The sequence below is a fragment of the Spermophilus citellus genome, assembly GCF_964194105.1.
Source record: "Spermophilus citellus genome assembly, chromosome: 9".
Taxonomy (NCBI): Eukaryota; Metazoa; Chordata; class Mammalia; order Rodentia; family Sciuridae; genus Spermophilus; species Spermophilus citellus.
The window spans coordinates 27,048,194-27,070,873 of NC_138191.1; the positions used below are offsets into that span (position 1 = coordinate 27,048,194).

Here is a 22,680-nt window from a genome sequence, read left to right on the forward strand (position 1 = left end):
TATTCACAGTCCCATAGGAAGGGCTGATTACTTTACAGGAACTTCATAAATTCTGTTGCATGAATAATTGGAAGTGGCTTTGTGAAACTGGAATGTGGGGTTCATGAAAGGAATAGCAGAAGACAAAGCTGTAAGGCAGGATCTTGCCAGGAGGTGGGGGCGGGTGGGGACACAGCTAGCAGCTTTTGGTTTAGCCAAATACTGTCAAAATCCCCACATGGATATTAATACCTCTAAGTTTCAAAATAATCCTCTAAGCTTAGTAACTATTATTATCCTTATCTGACAGATGAAGAAATGGATGTAATCAGAGGTCAAGTAAATTGTCCGAAGGTAACAGCTAAGATTTCAGACCAAACCCATCTGACTTCAGAACCCAGATATTTAACCAAGGAGTACGGATACTATCTAGGAAACACATGGTTAATACTGCAAAGGATTGTTGTGGAAATTTTGAAAGCCATTTTAAAAATAATACTACCTCACTAAACCTAAAAATAGAGAATAGCATTGCAGAGATCTATACCAGGAGTGGGGTTAGGAATGGAGGTGGGATAGGAAGACAAAGCTACTGCCTGGATTTGTACTCTGATGCTACCTTCCTGCCTTAACCCATCCATCACCAACACAGGTCTGAAACCCAAAACCCTTCTTTCCCTGTTTCTGATAATCCTACCCTGTCTTCCCTCCCAAATTATTCTTACATAGGCTCAATTACACTTCTCCCCATCAATTACCCTTTTCTGCTTCTCTGATTCAATCCTATTGTAAACAAATCTCATCATTACTATTACCTTTTCTTTAAGAACTCACTCCACTTTTTTTTAATATATATATTTTTTTTAGTTGTCGTTGGACACAACACCTTTATTTATTTTTATGTGGTGCTGAAGAACAAACACAAGCTAGGCAAGCACTCTACCGCTGAGCCACAAACCCAGTCCTCCATTTTTGGTTATAACAAAAACCTGACTTTTCTGAGCAGTTAACTAAGTATCTTGCACAACTCACAGCTGCATTCATTCAGTAATTATTTAGTGTTAAGTACACTGTCCTTGATCCTACTGCCCTTTTAAGGATGTTTTCCTCTCTTTGCTTTTCTACCTTCCAGTATACAACATTTATTTAGTGTATACTTGAAAGGAAAGCAAGGAACTGGGAGATGAGCTAATGGGAAATGAAAGACAGACACTAGGCAGAGATACACATGAGAATTTGTCAGAGCTGACAAAGGCACATCTCTCCATAGGTGGAGAGAGGCAACACAGGGGGGTTCTGTGACTGTTGTGGGACAGGCTCAGGGATCAGAGCAGGGTGGTTCTAATGCCTATGGTTAAGGGTGGGTTGGTATGAAGGAGTGGTGATAGCCCTCCCTTCCGCAGGAAAGAATGCAGGCATGAAGGGTTGGGTTGGTATTGAGAAACTAATGTGACTCCATTTTTGAGAAACCAGCCTCTACCTCAGAGCAAAGCCTGTCCAAGGAAGGGGGCGTGACCCTTGTCCTTGGAAAAACCCACAGAGCGCTCCTAAGCACCTACCCACCCTGCTGAGTTGTTTATCTGTGAATAACGGGAGAGGTTTGCAGCGCCAGGTGTCTCTGACTCAGTTAGGCTAGGTGAGGACCCATAGCAACCCCCCTAGCAACCACCAATCAGCATGAGACAGGAAAAATACCTGGGATGCCAGATGACCCCCAAGTAGTTTATGGTGGTTGATAACATGTTGGAAAGCCATATAGTTTAGCACGTACACCCCTCGTGGCTTAAACCAATCAGTTCAAAGGAATCCCCCTCTTGTACTAACCAATCACCCCTACCCAACTTGTTCCCGCCAGTGAATGTGCTAATCAATGTTAAGAGTTGTTGTTTGACTTTCCTGCCGTATGGAATGATTTGCTGTGTGATGTTGTGATGCATAGAGTATCCCCCCAAACCTATAAAATCTCACTGAACAAAGGACCAGGACTCACTCCCTAGGACCACTGCATTGGGTACGATTGTGAGTCCAGGCTCAAGCTTGCAATAAAAACTCTTGTAAGATTGCATCGGATTCGGCTCCTGAAGGTCTGTTGGGGTCCCACAAATCTGGCATTACAGTATGAGGGAGTGGTGAACCTTTCTCTGAAAGGCCCTTGGGAGAAAAAGGGTAACTTTTTCTTAAAATGGCCACTGTAACTTAAGATGGCCATCCAGATGCTAAGCAAGGACCTTACAATATACACATTCTTTAACCTTTTTTGAGGGGAATATTGGGGATTAAATTTAGGGGCACTTGACCACTGAGCCACATCCCTAGCTCTATTTTGTATTTTATTTAGAGACAGGGTCTCACTGAGTTGCTTATCACCTCACTTTTGCTAAGGCTGGCTTTGAACTCGCGATCCCCCTGTCCCAGCCTCTGTCAGGCTGGTGGCGGTCACTTAGGACAAAACAGCATATGTGGGAAAGAAACACCAATCAGGCCCAATGGAAATGCCTGTCAATCAGTGGGATCTCCTGACTAACGCCTGTCAATCATCAGGACCCCCCCTGGCCAATCTTGGAGTTCTGCCAGTTCCCCCAACCAACTCCAGCGGGACAAGGGCTTTTCCTGTTCCAAGCCCTTCCCTTCCTGCCTAAGCCCCATAAAATCCCAGTCTGGTCCACCTCCCACTCGGTTTCTCCTCAGACCTTTCTCTCCTGTCCACTCTGTGGGTCTGATCGAGTTCCACCTGGGAGTGATATCTCAATAAAGCCTCGTTCAGCGGCCTTTTTAAATCTGCCTCCTTTGGTCACTGCCCGCCTCACCTGATCTTTCACCCTCCTGAGTGACTGGGCTTACAGACATGTGCCACTGTGCCCGGCCCTTTTCCTAAATTCTTTAATCTCTTAATTTCTTTTTTTCTTCTTCTTGTACTGGGAATTGAACCCAGGGGTGCTTAACCACTGAGCTGCATTCCCAGCCCTTTCTTTTTTATTTTATTTCGAGACAGTGTTTCGCTAAGTTGCTTAGGGCCTCACTAAATTGCTGAGGCTAGCTTTGAATTTGTGATCCCCTGCCTCAGCCTCTGGAGCCACTGGGATTACAGACCTGCACCACTGAGGCTGACGAGATTTTTGCAACTTTATGAGATTTATCCTTCAACTCTGCTTGTATTTCATCTTGAGCTGAGATTAATGCTATGTTAGTCAACTTTCCACTATTGTAGCAAAATACCTGAGATAAGCAACTTTAAAAGAGGAAAGGTTTATTTATTTATTTATTTTACTCTAGGGGTGGTAGGATGATTTTAGATTTTTTTTTTTTTTTTTTTTTTTTTTTTTTTTTTTGGCACCAGGGATTGAATCCTGAGGTACTTAACCATTGAGCGACATTCCCAGCCCTCTATCTCCTTTTTTTTTTTTTTTTTTTTTAAATAGGGCCTCACTAATTGCTGAGGCTGGCTTTGAACTTGAGATCCTCCTGCCTGGGCCCCCTGAGTTGCTGGAATTACAGGAATGTGCCACTGCACCTGGTATAGATTTCTTATGTGGAAGTACCTTTACAGATGCAGACTGTTTGGGGCGGGAGTATTGACTATTCAAATTACATCTTGTTTTTGATGATATTATTTTCTCAGCTCTTAGTAAGATTCAAGCAAAACAAAGTACTGTATACCAAATTTTGGGCAGCAACATTCCTATAAAATGAGTGCGCAATTATCTTTTTCACTCACTGAATGTTCATTGTACATTACATTGTAGGTTATTCGACATGCTTAGCTCTAAGCCTTCTAATGCCCATGATTTTTCCGACCCCAAACACTTCCCAGTTTTGAATCCTGTTGGTCTAGGAATATATCCCTCTTGGGTACTAGTAGGTAAACACAATATGCTCTCGGTAAGTAACATAAATGGAGGAAAGTTAAAGTTGTTGACATTTCAGACCAAGGACCGCTGATTGGTCTTTCTAGGATGCACAACGTCTGCAGGGGCAAATTTAGGGTGACAGCGAGATACACGCCTTAGCCCCACTATTTTTCGTTGTGGTACTGGGGACCACATCCCCATTCCTTTTTAATTTTTATTTTGAGACAAAGTCTCGCTAAGTTGCTGAGGGATGCTCCTACCTCAGACTCGGAGTCCATACTCGCTTTTCTTTGCACTGTTTTTTTTTTTTTTTTAGTGAGAGAGGGGAGAGAGAGAGGAGAGAGAGAATTTTTAATATTTATTTTTTAGTTCTCGGCGGACACAACATCTTTGTTGGTATGTGGTGCTGAGGATCGAACCAGGGTCTCAGGCATGCCAGGCGAGCGCGCTACCGCTGGAGCCACATCCCCAGCCTTTTTCTTTGCACTGTTTTTAATTACTTATTGGGGATTAGACGCAAAAGAGCATCCCTCCTCCCCTGGGGACTGTCTAGGCGGTAGTCAGGGAACAAACTCCTCCTAATCGCGCAGGCGCAGACCATATTTGGCGCCACCCCACCCCCGCGCGTCACCGGAAGTGACGTAGAGGAAATAGTAAAAGCAGCCAGCAGCTAGCCGGCGAGGCGCTGTGGGCTGGCGGGCTAGTGGGATGGCAGATGAAGAAGAAGACCCGACCGTGAGTGAACGCCTCGGTCTCAACGTTCTGCCTTTCTCATTCCTTTAGGCTCCCTAGCAGAGGCAGAGTTGAGAATCGAGTCTGTTTTCCTTAGCGAATTCAGCCGAGAGAATGCAGGGACTTCGCTTTGCTTGCCCTTTTCATTGGATTTGTCATTTTAGTACGTGGGACAAGACGTGAAGGAAGAGTAGAAGGGTGGTTTTTTCCCTTTGGTTTTGGTCTGGATCTGCCAGATACCCTTTGAAACACTAGAGAATTATCAGAGGTCACAGCTATTGTTTGCTGAAACTCATTATGAACTGGCAGTCAAACTGCTAACTAAACTGTACTTACTGTGAAGTAGTGGAAAAAGAATGAACTGGAAGTCAGGAAGCCTAGATATCAAATTCTCTCTCTCTCTCTCTCTCTCTCTCTCTCTCTCTCTCTCTCTCTCTCTTTTTTCTGAGCAAATTACTTAACTTTGAGCATCGTTTTCTTTTCATAAAATAAGCGTTACTTGAGGAAAGTTTTAGCACTGTATAAGCAAGTGCTTAGTAAACGTTAGTTTTACTGTAGGGAGTAGACTCTGACTCAGTATCAAATCTTTAACGCTGTGTAGTGTATTATTTTCTGTTATTTAACAGTCTACACTCGTTAGAACTCGTACATGTAAAGGCAATAGGATTGTTAGGTGCATTGTAGAAACTATTTCTGCATAACTTGGAAATTGGGCTCATATTTAAGTACTTTCGGTGCTAAGATTTCTTTTTAAAAAAAAAAAGAGAGAGAGAGAGAGAATTTTAATATTTATTTTTTAGTTCTCGGCGGACCCAACATCTTTGTGTGTGGTGCTGAGGATCGAACCCGGGCCCCACGCATGCCAGGCAAGCGCGCTACCGCTTGAGCCACATCCCCAGCCCGGTGCTAAGATTTCATGATTTTTTTTCCTGCCCGACTTAGATTTTTTTAGCTTGATATCAGTGTTGGAAATACTAATTATTGTCTGTCAAATGCAATGCAGTCTTTGACATTTCTATGTATGCATTTTAATTTCTAGTTTGAGGAGGAAAATGAAGAAATTGGAGGAGGTGCAGAAGGTGGACAGGGTAAAAGAAAGAGACTTTTTTCTAAAGAATGTAAGTCGTATTTAACAATGATTTTTTTTACAAATCGTGAAAACCTTTGAAACTGCCCTTTCAAAGTAGATTCATTGTTCTGAATGTGTTTCCCCTTAAGAATAGTATTCTCAGATCTGTCTCAAATTCTGTTTAAATAACTTTTGAATTATATATAGTAACCATCCTAACCCCATTATTTTTATACTCACACGTACACAGTGATGCAATGTGGTGTTTTAATTCAGGGCAGAACATACTTTCATTAGTTTTCATGTAACTTACTTCTGAAGAGAAGAAGCAGGGACTCCTTTGACTGTAACCTGGAACAGGTGCTGAAAATTGGGACTTTAAAGAAAGGCAATAAACAGGGCAGAAAGGTGCTGAACAGTGCGAGACATTACAGTGACTGAGAGATTATAATGTCCTATTCACTCAGTGGATAAATTTGACCCTTTTTGTCAGCAGCAAGAAGAGAACTGCTGCTACTACTGTTGGTGTAGACCAACCCCTGAAAGAAACCATAAGAATGTGCTTTCCATTTCCAGGTCTTCGGTCCTTAATGTATAGTTATGGTTGAGTATTGAGAGATGCAGCAATACAGATTTATGAATATCTGGTTTAATTAGGCTGCGTTAGACATGAGCAGTTCTCAAATACTCTTTTTTTTTTTTAACATATTTTTAGTTGTAGATGGACACAATATCTTTATTTATTTTTATGTAGTGCTGAGGATCAAACCCAGGGCTTCACGTGCACGGCGGGCGCCCTACTACTGAGCCACAGCCCCAGCCCTCAAATGCTCTTTTTTTAACCATTCAAATCATTTTCTATATCTCAATTTCTCACTTAAAGCTGACTACTCCTTATTCCATCTCTCTGATGCTAACTACTCAATTTATACCTGGTTTAACTTATGTCAGCATATGTAGGGAATCTCCCTATACCAGAGCATCTCAGTGTGATTCTTGCACAGTTGGTTGTTAGTGAAGACCTTTGTTTCTACTTGGATCACTGTATCTTTGTGATAAGAATCTGGAATCTGTACAGCTTTTTTTGTGTGTGTTAGGAGAATCTAACATGTCTTACTGACCAAAATGTCTTCCTAAACCCTAATTTTAAAATGTTTTTCTTATTAGTATAACATAGAATTTCAAAGCATTCATTGCTATTCATTTATGTCGTTATATATCCTTTAACCAAACAAAGTGTGTATACTTCCTATTAGGTTTCTCTTTCACAGTGAAATATGTTTTCTTGCTGGAGAATTTTACCCATCAAAGTGTTAGTGATAGCCAGATGCAGTGGCTCATGCTTGTAATCCCAGCAACGTGGAAAGGCAGAGACAGGAGTTGAAGGCCAACGCAGGTTCAAGGTTAGCCTCAGCAACTTAGCCAGGCTCTAAGTGAGACCCTGTCTCTAAATAAAAAATAAAAAGGAGTGAGGATGGACTGGGGTCACAGCCCAGTGGTAGAGCTCTTGCCCAGCATGTGTGAGGCATCGGGTTTGATTCTCAGCACTGCACAAAGATAAATTTTAAAGAAATAGGTTAATCAGAAACCTAAAATAATATTTAAAAAACAGAAAGAGGGGATGGAGATGTAGCTCAGTGGTAAAGTACCCCTGTGTTCAATCTTCAGTACAAAAAAAAGATAGTGATGAAGTATCTTCCTCAAAATATTAAAGAAAAAAAAATCACCAGTAATTTATATTGATATCACAAAGCCCTGATGTGAGGGCATATCATCTCAGTGTCCTATTAAATGGTGTGTAACTTCATTCTAATCATGAGAAAATGACAACCCAAATTGAGAGACATTTTACAAGATAACTAACCAGCATTGTTCAAAAGTGTCAAGGACATGAAAGTTAGGGAAAAGCTGAGGAGCTGTCACAGATTGAATGGAGAAAACAAAGGAGGCATGACATCTAAGTAGAGTAGATTCTTGATAGGAACCTAGAACTCATGACCTGCAGTTATAGCTCAGTGGTAGGGCATTTGCCATGCATGTGTAAGACACTGAGTTCAATTCTGATCACTAAAGGCAAAAAAAGCCTGGGAAGAAGGACATTAGTAGAAAACTGGTACAATGTGAATAATGTTTGTACTTGTACTTAGTTTTGATAAATATGGTTATATAAGATGTTATGATAAAAGGAAGCCAGATATAGGGCATATGGGAGCTCTGCACTATTTTTATAGATCATCTGTAAGTCTAAAATTATCATTTGAAAAAAAAGGCAAAAAAATATTACAGTATCCAAAAAGAGAGAGAAAATCTTGGCTCCTGTGGCTCAAAGGAACTCAAGGACCTTGTTAGTGTAAATGCTATGATACCTCTATCGTGAGCTGGCTTCCAAGTCACCCCTTTCATTTCTTCCCTGGGCCTGCTTTCTTCTCTTTTTGTTTCTACTAGTTTTTGCTTCTCCTAAATAGTAATTATTTGTAAAGTACTTATTCCTTCATTTCGAAGTGTTTTCAGGGTTCCTTTTAAAAAAAAAAAAAAGTAAAATTTATCAACAGTCGTATAAGTCCTTAGTGAGCTGTCTGATGAATTTTACATGTATATCCTTGGAATTACCACTCAGATTAAGATATATTTCCAGCATTTGACAGCATTTACATTCCTCTTTGAGAATCTGATGTTATAATTCTTCTCAGAAAAATGTTAAAGAATTCAGGTGTTAAAATTTTTCTGGGGGCTAGGGATGTGGCTCAAGCGGTAGCGTGCTCTCCTGGCATGCAAGCGGCCCGGGTTCGATCCTCAGCACCACATACAAAACAGGGATGTTGTGTCCGCCAAGAACTAAAAAATAAATATTAAAAAATTCTCTCTCTCTCTCTCTCTCTCTCTCTCTCTCTCTCTCTCTCTCTTTATAAAAATTTTTTTTTTCTGTACAATTTCAAGGGAGATTCAAGGACTTCTTGAAGCTTTGTCTGTGAACTAGTTGGGATAGACTATATAGGTTAAAAATGTGCATGAATCCCATTGGTCCTAAACTGTGATGCATAGAACTGTTGTGGGTCAGATTAATGACTCTGAAACCTGATCAGCTAGGTTCAGATTTAGGCTATATCTCTTACTAGCTGTGTGACTTTGGGTAAGTCACTTAGCTCGGTGTCTCAGTTTTCTCATCCATAGATAGGGCATAATAATAGTATATACATCAAATGATTATTGTGAGGATTAGATGAGTTATTATATATAAAAGCCTTAAGTACCTGGCATATAGTAAGGGCTATACATTTTAGCTATTAGCAGTTATTTTTATTACTCTGCATTAGATTTTTCTTCTCTTTTGCATGTTCTGTAGTTTCTTCAGATGACTCCTGAAAGGGCTTTGCTGACAGTTGTGTTGATCTAGGAAATAAAATGTCAGGATTCTTTGTAGAAGCCCTCTGCCTTCTCCTTTTAATTACCCTGTTTCTTTCCATAAGAAGGTAATTGGAGTATTTTCTGTCATGTTCTTTCCCCTATGGTAATATCAGAAAAGATTCTTATGTCTTTTCCAGTGCCCCACTGCCTCACCCACACACAGAAAACACTTCTAGAAAATACTAAGCCATTGCTGTCCTGTGCCTACCATAGAGTCTCCCACCTAGAGACATTCTGGGGGTTGCTGGTGAGTAGATGATAGAGATTAGGGAAAGAATGTACACATTAGTAGTGGTTTAAGGAAGGAACAGGAGCCAGAGTTTTTTTGGAGATTATGGTGATAAAACTGGTAAAATCTTTTTTTTTTTTTTTTTTTTTTTTTTTGGTTTGGGGGATTGAACGTAGGGTTGTTTAACCACTGAGCCACATCCTCAGCCCTTTATATATTTTATTTAGAAACAGGGTCATGCCAGGTTGCTTGGGGCCTTGGCTGGCTTTGAATTTGCAATTCTCCTGCTTCGGTCTCCTAAACCACAGGGATTACAGGCATGCACCACCATTCCCAGTTTATGGTCAAATCTTTTACACCAAAATCCATACATGGAGACAACAGATACAGTGTAAATATGTTTTTAGACCAATATTTTGTATAATTTTGTTTACTTCTAGTTGATATGAAAAAGTATTGGCAAAATTGTCAAGTAAATAAAAATTATTATTCTTTCACAGTACGATGTATGATGTATGGGTTTGGGGATGACCAGAATCCTTACACTGAGTCAGTGGATATTCTTGAAGATCTTGTCATAGAGTTCATCACTGAAATGGTAAGATTCTTTTATAACTGATCTTTTAAGAGGTTTTTGGCAATTTTTGTTTGGTTTTATTTTGTTTTTGTAACTAGTCTGAGCTAATTGAAGAATAGGTTTAAAATTCTAAGTGTTTTTGAAAATCTAAAACTTATGGTATCCTTTTGAAACAAACTATCCATTGAGTGCTTGTTTTGCAAAAGTTACTGGTTTCTAATTATCATTATGGATGGAGATTATATAAATATGTTCCGTGCCCTCCTCCTGAATTTTATTTATAAAGACATAAAAATCCTTGAATAAAATAAAAATATTGCCCATAATCTCATTATTCAACATAATCTTTTTTATTGCCTTTTCTATTGTTTATTTAAATACTAATTTATAGTTCCAGTCTGGATGCCCACTCCAAACAAAAACAACCAATTAAAAATAAAAATAAATAAAAATAAAGATACATAATGTTTTTTACTGTAGTGAGCTTGGTAATATTTTTTGTACTCTAAATTTTGTAATACATATTTTTTTGTGTGTTTTAATAATTACTTTAGTAGCTACATAAAATTTATTTGAATTGTTTTCTAATTTATTTATTTATTTTTAAAGAGAGAGAGAGAGAGAATTTTTAATATTTATTTTTTAGTTTTCGGCGGACACAACATCTTTGTTTGTATGTGGTGCTGAGGATCAAACCGATACTGCTTGATCTACATCCCCAGCCCTGTTTTCTAATTTATTTAACCATTCTCTTATTGTAAAGGTTATTTATAAGTTTTCTTTTTAACTCTCTGGTTGACCTTTTTAAAAAGTTTTCTGGGCTGGGTGTGGTGGTACATGCCTGTAATCCCAGGGACTCAGAAGACAGAGGCAGGAGGATTTTGAGTTAAAAGCTAGCCTCAGCAATTTAGTGAGGCACTAAGCAACTCAGTGAGACCCTGTCTCTAATAAAATACAAAATAGGGCTAGGGATGTGGCTCAGTGGTCCAGTGCCCCTAAATTGAATCCCTGGAACATCACCCACTCTAAAAAAAAAAAAAAAAAAATTTTCTGTGCTAGGGATTGAACAGGGCCTTGTGCTTGCTAGGAAAACTGTTTACCACTGAACAAAATCCCCATTCCTGAAACTAACATTTTGAATGATCAATTCTCTGTCTGCCCCATCTTTTGGAATACATTCTCAGGGATGGTATTACTGAGTATGGCTGTGTTTTGGATTATTTTCTTGCTACAGAATAGAATTAAAATTACTTAGATCTGGGTGTATAACTCACTGGCTAAGCACTTGCCTAAAATGCTTAAGGTCCTGTACCATGTCTATCTCCCCTCTCCCCCACAAATAGTATGCATTAAAAAAGAACTTTTTTCTATCTATAAAGGTAATTATAGTATACTATAAAGTATGATTTTGAATGTATTAAAGCACAAGAAGAAAATTAAAACCTGTAACTCTTCTCCCTAGAGACAACTAGTTCTGACATTTTGGTGATTATCATTTTACCTTTTTGTATGTATTTTGAAGCTTTTTATAAAATTGGAATCCTATGGTATGTACAGTCTTAGAACCAGCTTTTTCTGTTAGGTAAGTCTAGAACAATTATGCAATGACTTTCCCCTTGTCATTACATAATATTCCATCATATTTTTAATTACTCTACTAATTGAATGAATATACTCAGTGCCTATTAGTAAAATTTAGTTTCTGTCTCTCTCTTTTTTTGTGTGTGTGTGTGTGTGTGTGTGTGTTTGTGTATGTGCTAAAGATTGAATCCAAGGGTGTTTTATCACTGAGCTCCATCCCTAGCCTTTAAAATAATTTTTTAAAGTTTTTTTTATTTTGAGACAGTCTAAGTTGCTAAGACTGTCCTTGAACTTGTGATCCTCCTGCCTCAGCCTTTTTTGGGGAGGTGGGAGCCAGGTTCTGGGGATTGAACTCAGGGTCACTCAATCACTGAGCCACATCCCCAGCCTTATTTTGTATTTTATTTAGAGACAGGGTATCACTGAGTTGCTTAGCGCCTCACTTTTCCTGAGCCTGGCTTTGAATTCACAATCTTCCTGCCTCAGCCTCCGGAGCTGCTGGGATTACAGGTGTGTGCCACCAAGCCTAGCTTTCTTATTTCAAAGCAGCTCAGGAGGCTGAGGCAGGATTGCACGTTCAAAGTCAGCCTCTGCAACTTAGTGAGAACTATAAGCAACCCAGTGAGACCCTGTCTCAAAATAAAAAGGTCTGGGTATGTGGTTCAGAGTTTGAGCACCTCTGGGTTTAATCCCTGGTACCAAAAATAAATAAATAAGTAAAAATTTTAAAAGGGCTGGGAAGGTGACTCAGTGATTAAGCACCCCAGGATTCGATCCCTGCTACCAAAAAAAAAAAAAAAAAGCAATGCTCTGATTAACCTTTGTTTTTGTACAGAATGAGTATATAATGATAGGGATGAGGTTTATTTGATTTTAAGAAATCCCACCAATATTTATTGGCTATCAAAATGGAGGAGGACTGAAGCATAAACGGGTGGTTACAAAGAAATTAGGAAATGATTTTATACAATGAAAACAAAAACTACATATTCGAAGTTGAAGTTCGTTCAGTGGGTATGTTTAGCATGTGTGAGACCCTGGGTTCAATTGCTAGCACCACAATGGAAAAACAACATAAAGGGAATATTAATAACTTTGGTAGATTTACTGTCCTTAATTTAAAAAAAGAAAGAAAGAAAGAACCTGCGGAGCATAAAGAGAAACATTGCCAATTACCCAGTAATAATTTAACAAAAGGAATGAATAGAGGGTTGGGATATATAGCTCTTTTGGTAGAGTGTTTGCCTTGCATGCACAAGGCCCTGGATTCAATCCCCAGCACCACACACAAAAAAAGATGGGGGGGGGGGGATGAATAGAAAGACAATTCACAAATGAATAGCCATAGTAATTAGAATTTTTCAACCTCTCCAGCAATCAGTAAATACAAATTGAAACAATAAAATATTAGATTTAAAATTTTTGAATTTAATGTTTCTTTGTAATAGACTCACAAGGCAATGTCAATTGGAAGACAAGGTCGAGTACAAGTTGAAGATATCGTCTTCTTGATTCGAAAGGACCCAAGGAAGTTTGCTAGGGTTAAAGACTTGCTTACCATGAATGAAGAATTGAAACGAGCTAGAAAAGCATTTGATGAAGCAAACTACGGATCTTGATAATTTTTGTAGTTCATGAAATTTCATTATATTCTGTGGAAATCATATATAATAATTGTGTATTTTGTTCAGTAATGTCCTAATATCTAGGCATGTAAATGAAAGATGGAGAAACAAAGTTTTCAGCCTTTATTTTCATGTCTTTGATTTTAGAGTGATCCTTGAGCCTTTAATTGCCTGCCTTTACATGACTATACTTGAATTACTTACTGAGTTTAATGACTACACGTAAGTTAAAGTACCTTACAAATTATGCAGTTCCTTCTGACTTTTGACTATCTAAAGGATGAAGTAGTATTTATGTGTTTATGTGTTAGGTATATTTGTGCCATTATAAGCTATACTATAGCTGTTTAATATGTGAAATCTAAGTGTCATTTTGACTATGACAGCTGAGACATATGCCTTACATATTCTGAAGTTTTTAGACAACAGTGGTCTGAGATGTTATTAAAGATAGTGAACTGGTTTTCTTTTAAGGAGATGATATTTGAAACTGCAAGTTTTTGTAAGAATGTTTATGTGTCTTAAATGATAATTTGTTTTAATATTTTCTAAAGAGTGATTTTTTTATTTTTATTTTTTTAGAAACTTAAAAGTTTCATGTTGATGCTTCCATGTTGAAAGACTTTTTTGATTTAAAATCTTTTGGACTTAGGTTACTTTTTAAGTTTTAGAACTCATTTTCCCAATCATCTACTTTCAGGAGCAGGAATGGCAATGTTTAATGAGCTAATGGTAGGATAAGCATTTGGGGTAGTGTTTTTTTAACATATTTGTAAGTACTTGTGGAAATGTGTAGTTGACTAAAACTGTATGTAGCTACAAAAACCACTTTTGTAGTTCACAGTATACAGGTTTTGTGTGAATTTAACTTACTGCATTAAATTATTGCCCTTAGCTTAAAATAAGGATTAAAATTGCATTTAAAGAGATCACTGAATGTTACTGTTTGTGAAACTGAGCTTTTTGATTCTACTTATAAATAGTATCTATAAATCAGTACCTGGGAAAATTTTACTTTCTTAACCTATTGATATAAGGAATAAAGTATAAAAAAATTAAACAGATTAATGTTTGATTTTGCCTGTGATTTATAATCTTTTTATCCCCAGGATATTATGTTTATTATTGGTAATATGATAATTCTAGCTCAATAATTTCTATCTTTTTATAATAAATATGTCACAGTTCATACTGGTCTTCAGTGCACACCTGAAAAGCTAAAAATAATAGGAATGGAATAATAAGCAATTCTTACATTACTATTTTTGCTAATAGGGCCTGCTCCACCCTTAAGAAGGAAGTGGTAGCAACCAGCACTACTGGAGTGTCCTTAGCTGTATTTACTTTGTGTAGAGGGATACTATATATACACTGCCTTAGATCATATCTCTAATTTTTTGAGTGCCTTACTATTCCGTTAATGATCCGTACAAGTAAGACTTTAAGATTGCAAAAAAGGAATTTATTGGCTTACATAGCTGAAACATAGGAAAGAAGGGATGGAAATGACTTCAGGATTTATTGGATCTAAGTACTTAAGGATAATTAAGATAGTCTCCTCATTTTATTTTTACTTACTTATTTTTTGATATTGGGGATTGGACTCAGGATCACTCGACCACTGAGCCATATCCCCAGCCCTAATCTGTATTTTATTTAGAGACAGGGTCTCACTGAGTTGCTTAGTGCCTTGCCATTGCTGAGGCTGGCTTTGAATTTGTGATCCTTCTGCCTCAGCCTCCGAGCTGTTGAGATTACAGGCATATGTCACCTTGTCCGGCTCTGTCCATTTTTTATCCTAATTTTGATTTTATTCTCTCTGTGGTCTAGGAACATGATGGCTAGCAGTTCTAGCGTTCCATTCTTACAACTCCAGATTGAGGAAGCTGTTCCTAATACAGAAAGTTCCAAGCAAGGATTATGATCATCCCAGCTCTAGTCATTCTTCTTGGCTAAATTATTCTGTCCAAGAAGAAGTTGTACCAAAGCTTGGATCTCAAGCCTTACTTCTGTGGTGAAAAAGGGCTTGGGGTAGGTGTGGGAGCTGGATATTGGTAATTAGCATAAAGGGGACACCGGGGGGCTGGACAGAAATACCAAATGTCCACTGATTTGATTGATGAACTTGTTAATTTTGAATTCTGGTAGGAAGGCAGCATGGCTGTCTTCCATTATATAGGGCTATAATGTGTAATATGGTAGACAGTAGCCATATGTAGCTCCTTAAGCCTAATTAAAGTTAAATAATACTCAGTTTCTCAGTTGCACTTAGTATATTTCAAGTACTCAATAACCCCAAGGTCAATGACTACTGCACTGGACAGAGGTGATACAGAACATTTTCATTATCACAGAAAATTCTTTTGGACAGTGCTGACCTACAGTATACAGGTGCTCTCCTAAGTTAACTCACTGAAAAAAAAAAAGAAAAAAAAAACTTTGGAAAATCTCAAGCATAAACATCATAATGAACCTCCAGCTTCAACAACCAAAAATTTTTTGGCAAATATTAAAAGCAAACCCCAGATGTATTATTTCATCTGCAAATTCTTCAGCATGTATTTCTAACAAAAGTTTGAAAGGGTAACCAAATAGTATTTTATGCTATTATTATTAATTCTTTAATATTCTACCCCTAATGCCCAATATATGTTTAAATCTTCCTGATTTGTCTCAACATAGCTTTTTTGAGTTTGTATATTAGCTTTCTCTTGCTACCGTAACAAATCACTGCTCATTTATTACAAACTTACCATATTACCAGTTTTCTAGATCAGAAGTCTGACCCTGGCCCCTATGCTTAGATCAAGGAACCCACAGGGTTATCTTCCTTTCTGGATATTCTAGAAAAGAACCTGTTTACTTGCCTTTTCCAGCTTCTAGAGACTTTATTTCTTAGCTCATGGTCCCCTTCTTTGCTCTTCAAACCTAGCAGTGATACATCTCTGACTCTTCTGTGGTCACACCTACTTCATCTGAAGCCAGATGGGAAGGATTCTTTGTAATTTTGGACCCACCTGGGATAACAAGATATTCTCCCCATTTCAAGTTTCTTAACTTAATCACACCAGCAAAATGTCTTTTACATCAAGTAATATATTGATTCACACAGGTTCTGGGGATTAGGATGTGGTTGTCTTTTGAGATGCTATTATTCTGCCTACCACAGTTGTTATGAAATAAGATTTATTTATTTACTTTTTAGAGAGAGAGAGAGAGAGAGTGTGTTTTATTTTACTTTATTAGTTTTCAGCGAACACAGCATCTTTGTTTTTGTATGTGGTGCTGAGGATCGAACCTGGGCCTCACGCATGCCAGGCGATTGAGCCACATCCCCAGCCCCGTGAAATAAGATTTAAACATGATATCACTAACTATATTTGTTTCCTATGTCTGCATTTTAAAAAATCTGTTATAATTCCTTCCCCACTTTAAGTGAAGCTCTTTTAAAACCACCTTTATATTTTAGCATGTTTATTTGCTACTTAAGCAGAGAGCCTAATATTATCTATGATTGCACTTGAAATTGTTGATTTTATTCTAAGTTGGTGTTCTTGGGTAAAAATTATAACATTAATTCTAAGTGTAGAAATTTTACAATGAGAGAAATAGCTTTCATGTCCTTTCATCAGTGGAGAAGGGTGATGCCTAGAGAGTCATTTGGCCATTTGACCTCAGGAGGTTGCATTACTTGGATGAACGTACTCTCCAGAGTTTGATTTGCAGCATTGCAGGTCCAGAAACTGATTTCATCAGCAAATGGAGAACACATCTCTCCTGGAATGGGTTCATACAAACTTATGAGACCAATGTAAGAAAATGGATATCAATTTACAGAAATAAATAAAACTTAAACAATGTGACCAGTGCATTCTTTTCTTCTCTAGGCAGACACATGTAGGAAACTGAAACAGAATTTTCTTTTCCCCCAGTACTGGGGATTGAACCCAAGGGTGCTTTGTCACTGAACTATATTCCCAGTCTTTTTTTTTTTTTTTTTTTTTTGAGATAGCTTAATTGCCCAAGCTGGCCTCGAATTTTCAATCCTCCTACCTCAGCCTCCTGAGTCTCTGGGAATACAGGTATGCACCACTGTACCTGGTCTGAAACAGAATTATGAGGGTGAATCATAATGAGGGGAATTACATAAATGCATTATCTAGAGTACCAGGTGACATAGAATAGGGTTAACAGAAAATCACCTGGGCCTGAGTAACACAGAAGGTGGGTTGCCCAGGGAGCCACCTTCAGTATTGTCTTGTTATTGACCCTGGAAACTTTTGAATTTTCACAACCATTGTTAATCCCCATCCAAGCATTTTCTCTGTTTGTCACTTTATTTACTTTTATTTTTTAGCATCCAGATTTAGCCCAGGGGTGCTTAACCCTGAGCCACACCCCCAGCCCTTTTTATTTTGTATTTTGAGTCAGAGTCTTGCTAAGTTGCTTAGGGTTTCCCTAAGTTGCTGAGCCTGGCTTTGAACTTACCTTCTTGTCTCAGCCTCCTGAGTCTCTTGAGTCTACAAGTGTTCACTACCATGCCCAGTTGTCACTTTAAAGTGACTTTATGTATCTCTGGTTCATTTGAACTTTGATCTCAAAAGTTATTCAAAAAGGGCAAATTTTCCATCCTAGTTCTATGGGGAAAACTCAGTTGCTCATAATAGCTGACAACACTAAATATTGTTCCCAAAAATCAAGAACGTTTTGAAGTTCTGCTTGTATCCCCAAACATTACCAATTCTCTAGGCCTCGTGCCTTCCTTCTTACCACAGGAGAGACTAAAGGTATGAATGGGTGATCTGTGAGCAAAATGTTATCTGTGTTATTGAAGGTTGCTTCATTTCCCGGGTCCTAGTAAATTACTACATGAGCTATTCAAACTTAAATTATGGAATAGGATGTAGGTGAAAGTTTTGGTACATAGTATCAGATAAGTACTTATTAGTCATCTATTGTATTTAAGGCATAGCCCAGATATAATTTTCCATATGGTATCTGGAAAAATGGAATTATGAAGTTATAGAAGTAAGTATATTTCTCTTTTTTATAAGATTAGCTTTTTTATTTTATTATTTTTTTTTAGAGAGAGAGGGGGAGAGAGAATTTTAATATTTTTTAGTTTTTGGCGGACACAACATCTTTGTATGTGGTGCTGAGGATCGAACCTGGGCCGCACACATGCCAGGCAAGTGTGCTACCGCTCGAGCCACATCCCCAGCCCCGAGAAGTAAGTATATTTCTTATATGTTACTAATAGATTGGTAGGCATTTTAAATTGAACTTATTTTAATTTTTTTTTTAGTTGTAGCTGGACACAATACTTTTATTTATTTTTATGTGGTGCTGAGAATTGAACCCAGCATCTTGCATGTGCTAGGCAAGTGCTCTACCCTGAGCCACAACCCAGCCCCTAAATTGAACTTTTTTACAAAATCCTGCATGTTGTTTGTAGTACTGGTATTTCTATTTTACTATTTGCACAGAAAGTCTGGTAAACAGCCCCTAAATATTTGGGTGTTTTTTTGTTTGTGGTGCTGGGGGTGGAACTCAAAAGAGTTTCACATGTGCTAGGCAAGCATAGAGTGCTACTACTGAGCTATATCCTGAATATGTATGCTTTTAGGCTAGGAAGAACCATTGCTAACATATCATTTGCTATTTCCCTTTGCATGACTATTACAGAGAACTGAAGTTTTTTAGGAAAGAGTGTACTTACTGACTAATCTGTAAAATGCTAATACTATGCTTAAATTTTCTGAAATGGGATTTTTTTTTTTTTTTAGTTTTGGGGGGATGTAAACTTTTGCTTTTGATATGGAAGTTGAACTCAGGGCACTGAGCTTCATCACCAACCTTTTTTATTTTTTTGTTTCAAGACAGAGTCTCACTAAGTCATCCAGGCTGTCCTGAAACTTGTGATCCTCCTTCCCCAGCCATGGGCCACCACATCTGGCTAGGAGCATATGAATTTACTGTAAGACACCTATCTGAATTCATTTTGGTGAATTTCTTTCATCTTCATAGCAAGTTCTATCAAACATGTTACTAGAAACTACTAACCTATTGTAAAACATCTATTTTTTTTTTTTTTTAGAAAGAGGGGGGAGAGAGGAGAGAGAGAGAGAGAGAGAGAGAGAGAATTTTTTAATATTTATTTTTTAGTTCTCGGCAGACACAACATCTTTGTTGGTATGTGGTGCTGAGGATCGAACCTGGGCCACACGCATGCCAGGCGAGCACGCTACTGCTTGAGCCACATCCCCAGCCCCCCCAAGAGTGAATTTTTAAAAACAAGTTTCTTATCCCCAGTGAACCCCCCTGAACTCAAGGGAAGATTTCCTAGTTTGGATTTCTTTCTACTATTTTGGGAAAACCAAAACTTTCAATTCCCTTTTTTAGAAATGTCACTTGAGAGTCCTAATGAAAGGGGTCCACCTTAGCCTACAGGCATTTAAGTTACAGGCACCATGAATCATTCTGTTATGTTAGAACCTGCATTTCTAAATGGTACTCAACCTAGTTTCTGACCTAGCGTAGGCATTTGGCAAATATTTGGTGAATGACTGGGACAGTACCTTGATATCTAAGGACAGTTCATCTAAGAAAGCCTTGTCCTTTCTGAACAATTTGCTGCTATTGCAGCAACTAGAGTGAAAGACAAGATCCATTCTTTTTTTTTTTTTTTTTTTTTTTTTAAGAGAGAGAGAGAGAGAGAGAGAATTTCTAATATTTATTTTTTAGTTATTGGCGGACACAACATCTTTGTTTGTTTGTGGTGCTGAGGATCAAACCCAGGCCGCAGGCATGCCAGGCAAGCGCACTACCGCTGGAGCCACATCCCCAGCCCAAGATCTATTCTTAACCAGTGTGGCTGAGTACCGAAGGAAAGGTGATATGTAGGCTAACAGCTAGCTATTAAGGTTGTAGAGTAAAACTTGATGTTACATTAGGAAGCAAATACACAGTCCATGCATTTGTCAGTGTACAAGTGATACAGTGTATCAGAAGTCTTATATTTTAGTGTCTGTTTCCTTCCCTTCCTACCTTTTACCCACCCCCACTCCCAAATATAAAGGATATATATTTGCTTCCTATAAGGCTGATTATTATTTATTAAAAAATTGGATGTATATAACACTATGTCCTAGAGTGTAAGGGGTATGTATAAACAAGATCTCTAACCTTCCCTACCTCATCAGAATAAGATTTTCTTTTTTTTTTTTTAAGTTTTTTTAAACTTTATTTTTTTCATTTATTTTTTTAATGTGGTGCTGAGGATCAAACCCAGTGCCTCACACGTGCTAAGCAAGTGCTCTACCATTGAGCCACAACCCCAGCCCAGGATTTATTTATTTTTATTAATTAAAATTAAATTTTTTTTTTTGCAGTTGTAGATGCCTTTATTCTATTTGTTTAATTTTATGTGGTGCTAAGGATCAAACTCGGTGCCTCACACATGCTAGGCAAGTGCTCTGCCACAGCCACAGCCCCTAAAAATTGTTTTATTTAATCCTATGTGTCCAAAATATTATCATTGAAAACGAAATCTTTATAAACAAATTACTGAAATTTTACATTCTTCTGTTTTGTACTAAGTACTTGAAACATAACATGAATTTTATATTTACAGCACATCTGGATTCAGATTAGATACGTATCAAATGTTCAATAGCCACAGGAGCTAGTGGCTATCATACTGGACAGTGTATCTATAATAATAACTGATTTTTAAAAATCACACATATCTTTAGTAGTTGGTAAATTATAGGAAGAAACAAACAGCCACCACATGCCTCCTAATGGAAGACTCCATCTTATACGGTAGTCTATACCAATCAAGTCTTTAGATTCAATTACCAATTTATATAAAATACATAGGAGAAAATATGTTAAAGAGGATTTACTCAACAAAATTTATGTCATGAGGAACTTTAAAGAGACAACCAAAACAAAAAAAGAGGAATTGTTAAAGTGAGATGAAGAACCCATAAATTTAAAACAAATTTGTTTTCTTAAAGCTAAGATTTCCAGTTGATACAGTGAAGTAGAGTGGGAAGAAAATGATTTTAAGAATCAGAATGGGAGCTGGGGATGTGGCTCAAGCGGTAGCGCGCTTGCCTGGCATGCGTGAGGCCCGGGTTCGACTCTCAGCACCACATACAAACAAAGATGTTGTGTCCGCCGAGAACTAAAAAATAAAATATTAAAAATTAAAAAAAAAAAAAAGAATCAGAATGGTTAAAATCCTGACTTGCTGGGTATTAGTTGTGTGACCTTGGGCAATTTATTTTCCTTAATCTCTGATATGGGAATTATTTAGCAAGTGTCTTAAGGGAGATTGTGAGGCTTAAATGAGAACATAGGCAAAGCACTTCATTTGGTGCTTAATGGATGCCAAACCCAATCCAATACCAGAAAATCAGGTTCTTGGGGGCGGGGGGAGCACTCCTCTGCTTCTAGTAGGTGCCAAATGTTTGTCTGATTGTCTCTGATGAGTATCTCTAGGTTTCACTGAAGATATATGTATCTAAATGATGCTTGTTTTTGCAACTGCTATTGTTGGAGAGTCAAGATTAAGAGCAAGTTTCTTAGGTGAATTATACTGGCACAATAATGGAGAGATAATTTCAAGGATATATTGTATCTGCTCACTTTTCAATTTAAACATTGGGTAAAGCACTTTTTGTTTGCTTTCTTTCTTTTTGTACCAGGGATTGAACCCAGGGGCACTTAATCACTGAGCCATATCTACAGCCCTTTTTTATTTTTATATTTTTAATTTTTTTACTTACACATAGACACAATATCTTTATTTATTTATATATTTATTTATTTTTTGAGAGAGAATTTTTTAGAATTTATTTTTTAGTTTTCGGTGGACACAACATCTTTATTTTATTTTTATGTGGTGCTGAGGATCAAACTCAGTGCCTTCATGTGCTAGGCAAGCGCTCTACCACTGATCACCAACTACAGCTCCCTTTATTTTTATTTAGAGACAAGATCTCACTAAATTGCTCAGGGCCTCGTTAAGTTGCTGAGGCTGGCTTTTTTTTTTTTTTTAAATATATCAAGACCCTAAATAACATTAAATTTTTGTATTTATTTGCCTGTTAGGCATCATTCGAGAGGGTTCATAATGATTTTTTCCAAAGATTTAGTCCAACTGGGCTATTGATCACAGGTAAGATTTTGTGTTTTCCCTTATTTCTCTTAGATCCTTTCCCTCAAAGCTATGGCTTCTTTTATCTTATTGGACAAAATTCTTCCTTTCCAGAAATGTTTTTGATGATTATTCTCTTTACCAATATCTTATGCCCCATTTCCCACTTGGGGGGAGGCTCAGCTCACTCTGGCTTTCAGACTTCGTGAGGATCAGGTTCTTACATGTTGATGCCTTTGGATGTGGTTCTATGTGGTTATACTCCCTGAATATTTGATTCAGCTCCATTGAGCATCACATATATTTGTGGAATATCACTGCACTTACGGAGTGAGAATAAAGGCATAGGCAAAAATGGTGAACACATTTAACTGAAAACTGCTTCAAGGCAGATCAGTTTCACAAAATGAGAAACCAGGAAGGGGACAAATAAGCTACTAAAGTTTTCAGCGAGGAAGTGGAACCTGGA

The 22,680-nt window shown here is 37.8% G+C and overlaps 1 protein-coding gene across 2 annotated transcripts; it reads left to right on the forward strand.

The window, feature by feature from the left end:
* Nucleotides 1–4,473: 4,473 nt before the first annotated feature.
* Nucleotides 4,474–22,667, forward strand: TAF13 (TATA-box binding protein associated factor 13). 2 transcript variants are annotated; one of them, XM_081307932.1, is made up of 5 exons: nt 4,474–4,562; nt 5,599–5,677; nt 9,763–9,860; nt 22,166–22,232; nt 22,600–22,667. In XM_081307932.1, the coding sequence occupies exons 1-5, from the start codon at nt 4,536–4,538 to the stop codon at nt 22,650–22,652; spliced, it is 324 nt and encodes a 107-aa protein (XP_081164058.1). In that variant the 5' UTR covers nt 4,474–4,535; the 3' UTR covers nt 22,653–22,667. The 2 variants fall into 2 exon arrangements, with proteins under 2 accessions (XP_081164058.1, XP_081164057.1); XM_081307931.1 differs by lacking the exons at nt 22,166–22,232; nt 22,600–22,667 and adding an exon at nt 12,869–13,340.
* Nucleotides 22,668–22,680: the final 13 nt, after the last annotated feature.